The following is a 10,351-nucleotide window of genomic DNA, read 5'->3' as shown; positions in this document are numbered from 1 at the left end:
ATTTTTTTCTATTTAATTATCAGACTTTTATGACACGGATCCCGGGTTTGACGGGTTAACTCAGTTAATTCTGGGATAACCTGTCAATGTTTTTTTCTATTTAGTTATCAAACTTTCACGACATAAATTCAATGTTTGACGGGTTAACCTGGTTTGAAGAGTTAACCCAGTTAATTCAGATTTTTTTTATTTTTCTTCATTAGTTATTTTCTTCATGTTGGTTTTTTTTTCTATGTTTTTTTCTTTTTACTTAATCTATTTAATTATCACACTTTTATGATACGACCTTGCAGTCAGACCCACATCCAAGGTTATTGGGTCTGGTATTGCAGTCAAACCCACTTAAACTTGGGTTATGCAAGTTTATTATTATTATTAATATTATAAATATTACTCTTGAGTCAGACATTGCAGCCAAACCCAAGACTCTTGGGTATAGTTTTACAGAAAAACCTAATATTTTTAAATCTTAGTTTTTTTTGATAATTTTTATGTAAAAAAATTGACCGGCAGCATTACGCGGTCATCTAACTAGTATTACTCTAAATCTCATAAATACAATTTTCAAAAAAAAAAAAGGGAAGGGAAATTATTTCTCTTTTCAGCCTCTTAACCAAAGTATCAGACTGTGCTGTCTCGTTCACTACTCTTCCCGAAAGAAAAACTGCGAAAAAGAAAGACACGAGGGAGTAAAATTTGCTTGATTCAATCCAGGGTTAGGGTTACCCCTCATCGGGATATCGGCAAACCCGATTCGGTGCTAAAGATCGATCAAGATGGGGACGAATTCGTTATCTTTTGAATCAATCACCGATCTTGATCAACAGATCGAGCAACTCATGCAGTGCAAGCCTCTCTCTGAACCTCAGGTTCTGCTCAATTCTATTTCTATTTGATTTATGAAAAAATCGAATCGAATTACCTAATTTAACATTTGATTAGCGTTTTTAATTGTTTTTTTAGTAGTTGGATTCAACTGGATTGAATTGTTTCTCTGTTTTTTTTTGTTAGAGAAAGAAAAGAAAATATTGTGGTTAAAATAGAAATGATCTCCAAAATAAATACTGTTTGCTTTTACTGATGCGGTCGCACAACGCGGGAAAGATTTAGGGTTTTATTTATTTATTTAGACGCGTTCTTTTCTTGTTTATTTATGGTAAAGAATGACGCGAGTTAATCTTTTTTGTTGATTTGTTTCGGTGTAGGTTAGGGCATTATGCGAGAAAGCTAAGGAGATACTAATGCAAGAAAGCAATGTTCAGGTTTAACTTATAGTCCCTTTTTTTTTTGGTTTATGAATTCAACTGGTCTGTTAGTATGCGCTGGGATTAAAAGATGTTGAGTTTGTTGAATTGTTTTTGGATGACAGCCTGTGAAAAGCCCTGTGACAATATGTGGCGATATTCATGGGCAGTTTCATGATCTTGCAGAACTTTTTCGGATTGGAGGGAAGGTATCAGTTCTGACTATGACACCACTTTGTAGTTTTTCAACTCTTCTGTTTCAGATGAGGGCTTTGTCTTAAATAGTTTACTGAGACCCGTGCCAAATGCTTTTGAAGATTCCAGTTATTCTGAGGTATAGTCAAGTAGATTGTCATTGGTCAGGAAACTGCTTGTTTTTGTTCACTGTGCTGTGGATTCTTTAATTCATGTCATTTAAAGTACTAACTATTGGTTTTCACCTTATGTTTCGAGTGTGGTCTTTTGGGTACATTTAAAGTGGTAACCATTCTTTTAACAATTTGGATAAAGTTATCTTTTGATTAGTCTTTTGGGTTCATTATGAATGTATTGACGGTCTTTTTTTTTTTTTTTGCATTCATTTGTTGCTTTTGTGCCCCATATTTTGTTACTATCTAATTCCCACATGAGACTTGTGACTGTTTTTAAATTTATTGACAGTGTCCTGATACCAATTACTTGTTTATGGGGGATTACGTGGACCGTGGCTATTATTCTGTTGAAACTGTGACGGTATGTATACAATCCATCCTGTCATTTGCTTTTTGTTGCTTCATTAATTGATTAATATTATAAAGGGTGTAGAACATGTTACTCCTTGCTTACATATAATGACAGAAAGAAGATCTTATGTCCATGATAGACAGCCCTGATTCCATTACCTAACAGTTTTTTTTTTAAATAAATCTGTTAGGTAATGTAATCAAGGCTGCTAGTCTATCATGAACATAAGGACCTTTGTTGCCATGCTTGTTCTTCTTCCCGCAATATCATGATAGTGGTTGAAGCAGCCAGAGAAAAAAATTAAAAATAGTTTACTGGCACATTAAATGATATTAATGTGTTGCAATTTCAAGTGTTGGGAATCATTTTTGAAAGATGGTCCGTGAATTTCAGATTTGGTCTCCTATGATGTTTGGTTCAGCTAATATAAACTTAAATTGCATGCTGACATTCTTTGCCTTCTGTTTGACTTAATTTTAACAAAAACTTCCTTTCTCAACTCAATCTGAGGATATAAATGGTCTGACATTTGGAAGGTCTTAATTCATGACACTTTTTAATAATTTTTCCAGCTCTTGGTGGCATTGAAAGTGCGCTATCACCAGAGGATTACCATTCTTAGAGGAAACCATGAAAGTCGTCAGGTACTTCATTTTGTCTGTCATGCTTTCATTATGAGTTTTTATGTATTACCAACTACTACGGTAATGCTTGGATCCTGAAGATTGTGTGGGCGATGATATTTCTATTTCTTTTACAAACGCTACTGTGTGAACTTGTAAGTTTGATGTATAATTTTAAATAGTTTAGTGTATGATTGACATCTCATCAACTATATTTATGACCAAATTTCAGAGAGGTTGATGTTCAATGTAGGCTTCTTTAAGATGTGATACTTAGTTTTATTTGGACAGTTGAAGTTAAATTTTAAGTTGCACTAATTGTGTTTACTTCAGATTGTGGGCCATGTGCTGCATATGGAAACACTGATTGCTTTCATTATTTTTCCCCTTGCAGATTACTCAGGTTTATGGGTTTTATGATGAATGTCTACGAAAGTGAGTTTTCTGTTTGCAACCTTTTTTTGTTGGTTATAGGTTTTAATAGTTCCAATATTTTCTAATATTGGCACATTTGAACATGCAATCTTTATAATGCACATGGAGTATATGCTGACTTTCACTAGAATATTCTTTTTTCTCCTTTAGTTTTTCAATTTTTTTTTGATGATTTTATCCGTTGAAATTTATCAGCATAAAAGTTTGTAAGGTTGCATTGAAGTTTATTTTTTCTTGCTCCAGTGATGACTTTTTGATAGCTGCTTAGGTGTTAATAATAGTAGTGTTGAAGTATTATATTCAAGTTATGGCATTCTACCCCCCTATTTGGATTAGCATGCAGCTCTAGCTTGTTTATCTCTATTCTTCTTCATTTTTTTTTCTTCCATGTATCAAGCTCGTTTGACTGCTTGCTCAAAGTATATAGTAACTTATTAATGTGCGTCACTTTCACTTTAACTGATCATGTTTTGCTGTAGTTGGACTTGTCTTAATCCAAATTAAACGCTCCTTTCGGAATTCTGTTGCCGGTTTCTTACATCTTCATTGCTTGTGAAGTTTCTTGATTATCTGGTCGAAGTTAGGTGAACTTTTTCATTACTGTTTATTCTTGTGCATTCCATTCTGCTTCTGTATGCTAATACAGAACACTTCTATCTGTTCATACATTTGACATGAATTTATTTTTTACTACAGATAACTTCACTTCTTAAAATATGGAATTTAATTGGTAGCACTTTGGTATAATTTAACATGCACTAATTTAGTGATGGAAAGAGTTAATTAATTTATGAAGTATTGTTAATAAGTAGTATTAAAGTGGGGGACTAGTTTTAATGTCTGAGCTGCTGGTGGTATACCCTTCTAGATTCTCTTCAATGATTTGACATGCTTAACACACTATCATGCAGAACTTTTGTAAATTTTGCTAGTTTCTTGCAAATATCTGATATTGCTCTTTTCTCATGACATATTACAGGTATGGTAACGCTAATGTTTGGAAGATCTTCACGGACCTTTTTGACTATTTTCCATTGACTGCTTTGGTTAGTAAGACTTGCTATATCTGGGGCGTACTGTTGATTTTCCTGTAAAAAACCCTGGGTGCGGGGGAAAAATAAATAGGGAGACATTAACCAGCCTACTCTAATCCTTAGCTAGATATAGAAGAGATGCTTTGTAGCTGATTCATGTTCTTTTTTATTCCACCTTTGAGTTTCACCATTATCACTGCTATTCTCACTTTGATAATGTTCTTGTTAAATTAGCTTTTTGAGCTTGTATCATTTGGTAAATCATGACTGTGTTTGCATTTCCTAGTATTCCGGTCTTTGGAAGCTCCACCTCACATTTCTCCATGTTCAAAATGTTCCCTCTAAAACAGTCTTAATGGCTATTCACTAACATAGTTATAACTTAATTTTGCATTTCTCACTGAATATATCACAGAAATTGTTTCATATTATATTGAGGAATCCCTTGGGCGAGTTTTTCAGCCTTTTATGGTGTTGTAGAAAGCTAGATCAACAACAGTGTTGGGACAAGCCAGGGCAGTAAAAACTAATGGAAGTTGAAATGAATCATTGTTTATTGGCTATGTTTAGTAATTCCTGAAGTCCCTTTTTTCCATATTTTTTTTTTGTAGGTCGAGTCTGAAATATTTTGTTTACATGGTGGATTGTCCCCAACCATAGAGACCCTTGATAACATAAGGAACTTTGATCGTGTTCAAGAAGTTCCTCATGAAGGAGCCATGTGTGATCTGTTGTGGTCTGATCCAGATGACAGATGTGGTTGGGGTATATCACCTCGTGGTGCTGGATATACCTTTGGCCAGGTAACTTAAGCTCCATGTTTTCCACCTCTATTTGTACAAAGAATGTCATTTTTATCTAAGTTACCATGGTGATCTCATTTCTCCTGAATTCTCTGGATCTACTTATGTTATTTTATGCAGGATATATCTGAGCAATTTAATCATACAAACAGCTTGAAGTTGATTGCTAGAGCACACCAGCTTGTCATGGACGGATTTAATTGGGCCCATGTAATTATCAATCTTAAAATTCATGGATGTTATCTGCACTTTCATGTGTGGACGAAATGTCAGGTTTGGGGATGACGTTGTTTCTTTGGCACAGGAACAAAAGGTGGTTACCATATTTAGCGCACCTAATTATTGTTACCGCTGTGGAAACATGGCCTCCATATTGGAAGTCGATGACTGCAACGGGCACACATTCATCCAGGTATATTTCCCCAGCTTATATTCCTCACATGATCATACATAATTTTAGCACGTGCTTCTCATTACGGATTTCTGGTGCATTACAGTTTGAGCCAGCTCCCAGGAGGGGAGAACCTGACGTCACCCGTAGAACACCTGACTACTTTCTGTAAGCAGCCTTTCGTAATACCACTTCCACTTCCTCATCCGCAGCCCCCCCCATGCTCTCACATACAAGTTTTATTATGGAAGTTTTATTATGCCCAGCTGAAGGTTATGAGACGAGAAAAGCTTGTATTATAATAGGCAAGTTGAATGCCTCTTCTTTCTTGTCTTGTACTTGAAACCATGCCGTATTCTTTGTTGGAATCGGCTAAGCTGATGCAGACAGCGGTCTAACATTTGAATGTAAGATTCCTGTTTAATTTCCAACTTTCTTGATGCTTTACGCTGGAGTTTTTTTGAATGGTGCCTCATCTCTGTGCTGTGATTGTGCATGTGGATGCTTTGTTGAAAATCTTGCTGGCAGGATCAGTTGCCAAGCAAGAGATGTAATCATCGATGACAAAAATTATACCATCATATACAAGAACAAGATATGTTACATTCTCGTTAGAACACGTTTTTGACCATATGCCTATAATGACACGCACAACAATAACAAGGATCATTACAAATTTACAACCTCAGATACGAGAAGAGAGAGGGAACAAGATCCACCACGGACCAAGCGAGGCCCGCGTATTGGAGGAATCTAATACCTGTGTCCACGTCAAATGTGTCCTGAGATGAGAAGAAGAAAAGCTTCATAGCATAACCTGTCGGCTTATTCTTTTCCGATTTCTTCCCAGTAACCGATCCATTTAGCTTGGGGATGTAGCTGGTTGATTTTATAGGGATGCCCAAGGTGTTTGAGACGACAGGAAGGATCCATTTAGCCAGGGCCTTGCTGCAGTACTTCACTACGAGTATTGTTGGCAAGCCCACGAGCACTCTTCCAAAAAAAGCTGGGATGGTGAGTTGCGGTGTAAATATGTGCGGCACTGCTTCATGGTGGAACTGGTGGTAGGTTTGCTGGACGCCAGCCACCTGACAAATATTGCAAAATTTTGCTCACGAAAGTTATTTACGTAGCTTGTTTCATAACAACAATGAAAAGCTATTTCAGACTTAACAAGTGAAGTTTAACAAAAACCTCAACGACATGTGCAACTTGAAAAAAAAAAATCTCAACGACATCCATGTTCTGCTTCTTTAAGTTCAAATTCACATGAATCTTCCAGCAGGCCCAAAGCATAAAATGCAAGACTGTTCTTTGTTTAACCTTTATTTATGGAAAAACCATAGCATATGGGGGATCACACTACCACGCTGATAAGTGGCATGCCCATGCGATCCCAAACTCCACCTATGCTCATCAAGAGGCAGATTAAATCAGAAAATTTCATTTCAAAGGATAAGACAGTGCAGTCTGCATGCAGTTTCAGTGTGCCAGCAACCTCTATCTACTAGCTGGGAAGATTTCATTAAGAAAGAACGATGATGCATGAGAAGATTTCATCATGGCGATACAGGAGAGATGCACTATAAACAATTTTAGGAAGTTGATACTTCATATTTGGTGCTTCATTGTTGAACAGCAGGACTAGCCATATTCTATTCCCTACACATTCTACTTGCTGTCTCTTTGATCTTGGAATTCAAACGCCTCAAGCTTTTTCCTCTATTTTCTTCCCACCACATGCAACCAGACATGTTCTCACTCTTGTCCATATCCTAAATGACTCTCTGCTTGCCTTTAAAGAATTTACTTGGAGACGTGCATGGCACTAATTCCCAGCTTATCCTTGGCACTACGTGATTGCCGATATGCATTAACAATCTTTTATATTGTCATCATGGATGTGGGAGCAACGTAGATTATCCACTTACCTTATAACTTGTCCCTTTTTGTTAGACCATTTTACCCCCTTTTCCATGCTTGGGCAATTAAGTTCAGACCACCTCAACCCCCCCAGCTCTCTTTCCTGTTCCTCCTCTCTTCACTATCCTATTCTCGTTTTTTTGTTCTATGCCAAGATAAGTAATGGTCTTGTACCTTTTGCCTTCCCTTCTACAAATAACGAGCAGAAAGATTGTGGTAGAGTTAATTAGCTTCCTTCGCTAAATCTATTTTCTTCTATGCATGGAACATGGGTTCACCAATGAGATTTATTTTTCCAATATTTATCAAGGTTAATCAAAATGCCTCCAAGTTTCCATTATTTCTCCTTTCAGATGTTCTATCAAGTCTCAACAATGCAGGCTTTCATTTCTCCCTATTTCAAAGAAAGATGAGAATGAAACATATAAAAGGGCAAAAACATCCCAGTGCGCATGATCTTTGATATATTTTGGTGACAGAAAAAGGCAAACAAGCTAATACTATAATCCAAAGTTAATTGGGTGAGTGATTGCTTACTATTCCAAATGCAACACCAGTGAAGGCTGCATGGAACTCAAAGCTTGGAGTTGGAAGTTCTGGAGTCGGATAAGCAAACAGCAATAAAAAACTTAGGACCCCCCAGAAGGTCATAACTGCAAGTGAAATAATATATACAGAATGAGAATACAATTCTTGTGAATTTATCTAGATTAAAAGTTTCGATGCTAGATATCCATAATCTCAACCAGATCCCACCTTATGTTAAACAATACTGCTAGTATTTGAACAGGGATCATGTGTTCATAATATACCTCCTTTGAGCAAGGCGAGGTTAAAGTGAACACAAAATTCATAATTCAAGCACTAAGGAATCATCCCCTGTAACCTAAACAATCCCAATCAATTATTAACAATATCCTTAGTCATGATTCCGTAAAAAGATGTGTGTCCTAGAGGGTAGATAATTAGAACTCTCAAACAGCCTTCCTATTTGTCAAAAACTTAATGTCCTGCTCACCAACTTCAGATCTGATGTGCTATTAGGAAATTTCGACTGGCATTCAAAGCCTCACAAGAGTTGATCCCATGGAAATAGGAATTTGTTCAATTGTGAAAAGACCAGAAGAGGGAAAAGGACTTCAGAATTTTGAAAACATGGAAAGGATGGAAAAGCCTCCTGTGAAGGCTTCACCTAATCATACTCGCCAAACACACATTTCTTCCATGAATTTGTGACACTTGATTGGTCAGGAAACAATTTAATATTTATAAAAGTAGCTTCTGCAATTAACTCTTAAAAAATTTGAAAACCATGAATTCTAGTACCATGAGATTACATACCATTTTGTCCTGAGACTATGAAACTGTCGACATAATCATGGACAGATAGCCAAAATGCAAGGATTGCAAAACCAATGGCAAGACCAGCTGTGATATCGATTACACTGTGCATTCCGAGGTAAATTCTTCCTACCAAGGAATGAAACAAATTTCATTTTGGAAATAAAAACAAGGAAAAACAGATAATATGTCAACAACTTATGAAAGACAAAAACACTTACCCAAACCAGTGAGGCAGACAATCAAGCAAAAGATGGCAAATCCCGCAAATTTCAAGGAGGCATCTTGATTTTGGGTATAGGATAGGACATAGTGCAATAGGTATCTGGCAAATTATTTGAAGAGGGTATATTTAGGACAATAAGAAACATGCTGCAGAATGTTCAGGTGAAAATTCAAAACAATATAATAACCTCATTGGAGTTTTTGAGGAGACAACAACCAAATAATTAATATTATACTCATACAGCTAGAACCTTGACAAAATTCAAAATACGAGAGAGAAAAATAAATCAGCTTTTTACCAATAAGCAAGAATCAGGAGCTTTACCACGGAAGCATACTCACTATTCTTGACTAGGGAAAGAAACAACTTCACTACTTTCTCGGTATATGCAAAAAGTCTAAAAAATTAGCTGCAACTATTCTTCAATTACTAGCATAACAGTAACCGGTATGATGAGTAAATCCTATGACACAATTCAAAAACCACATAGCAAAGATGATCACAAAAGGAGGAAGATGAATACCCAGATAAACAAATTGTGTTAAGAGTGTGGGAAGAAGGCAATCCATATTCCAAAGCATTCTCCTCCTCATCTTTCGTGGCAGTCATTCTCTTAACAGGAGGACAACTGGGTCTAGGAGCTGATACCACATCCTATAACAAATAAAACATTAACAGCGAACCAATATAATTTATTAAAAAAAAGAAAGAGCCTGTAGCCTTATAGTTCATCTTCAAAATCAAAGAACACAACAGCAGGGGAAATGGCATGGATCAGGTCTGAAAGAAAGCAAATAAGTACCTTGATGCAGTTTCCTGCATAATCACAGAACGCCATTAATAGGGTCATTTGCCTAGCCAATTTGCCATGTCCACTCTACATGGTAAACCACCCAATTACCACCAAAACTACCATACAAATCCAAAATAACCACTAGACAAAAAGAAATAAAGCATACCCAGAAGAGCAAAGGAAGAAAAGCAGTGTAGAAAGGCACAGAAACAACACAGGACAATCCAGAGAATAAAGCATCCAAAAATCCATGCTGGTATTTCTGCAAACAAAAGCAAAAGGAGAGAGAGGGAGGGGGGAAAAACAACAAAAATGGGAAGAAAAAAAAAGTGAGAATAAAAAGAACACCTCACACACAGAATTCAAAACAAAAAAAGGGTTCTTTTTATGATGATGAAAATTGATAGAAACCTGGATCTGGAGAATGATAGGAGTTCCAGTGATGACATGGTGAGAAACCCAAGGTTGGACCAAATTTCTAAGTTTTTGAGTGACATTAAGACATGACGATATAAAAATCCATGAAACAATTCCACAAACTGTCAAACCTTGCCATAATGCTATGCTCTCCATTAATTAATCCCTCTCTTAAATTCCCTCAAAACGAGGGATCAGAGAAAGCAAACAGAAAGGAAAGAAAACAATGGTAGCAGCGGCAACAAAGACCTTGGACTTAGGAGGTCTCAATGTTTACTTTTCTTTGCTTAATTCTTTATTGAAAATAATGCATTTGGGGTTTGTGAATTTTTCCGCGCAAGTAGCCGACAGGGCATTGTTGGATTTGGGTGGCAAAAATACGAACGGCAAACACGGAA

At 36.5% G+C, this 10,351-nt stretch overlaps 2 protein-coding genes across 2 annotated transcripts; one reads left to right on the top strand and one right to left on the bottom strand.

Annotated features, from left to right (window-relative positions):
• The first annotated feature begins 573 nt into the window (after positions 1–573).
• LOC133676777 (serine/threonine-protein phosphatase PP2A-4 catalytic subunit-like) lies at positions 574–5,718 on the top strand. Its single transcript, XM_062098512.1, has 11 exons — positions 574–869; positions 1,206–1,262; positions 1,370–1,453; positions 1,905–1,976; positions 2,540–2,611; positions 2,985–3,025; positions 4,005–4,071; positions 4,671–4,862; positions 4,983–5,072; positions 5,167–5,274; positions 5,360–5,718. The coding sequence occupies exons 1-11, from the start codon at positions 777–779 to the stop codon at positions 5,423–5,425; spliced, it is 942 nt and encodes a 313-aa protein (XP_061954496.1). The 5' UTR covers positions 574–776; the 3' UTR covers positions 5,426–5,718.
• Positions 5,719–5,814: 96 nt separating this feature from the next.
• On the bottom strand, positions 5,815–10,351 carry LOC133676776 (lipid phosphate phosphatase delta-like). Its single transcript, XM_062098511.1, has 8 exons — positions 9,948–10,351; positions 9,703–9,798; positions 9,546–9,620; positions 9,267–9,397; positions 8,739–8,842; positions 8,518–8,646; positions 7,714–7,829; positions 5,815–6,341 (listed from the first exon to the last, which is right to left on the bottom strand). Exons 1-8 carry the CDS (start codon positions 10,107–10,109, stop codon positions 5,931–5,933), a joined length of 1,224 nt encoding a protein of 407 aa, XP_061954495.1. The 5' UTR covers positions 10,110–10,351; the 3' UTR covers positions 5,815–5,930.

This window comes from Populus nigra, chromosome 17 (genome assembly GCF_951802175.1).
Source record: "Populus nigra chromosome 17, ddPopNigr1.1, whole genome shotgun sequence".
In the NCBI taxonomy this organism is placed as follows: domain Eukaryota; kingdom Viridiplantae; phylum Streptophyta; class Magnoliopsida; order Malpighiales; family Salicaceae; genus Populus; species Populus nigra.
This window is presented reverse-complemented; position numbering and strand designations above follow the sequence as displayed.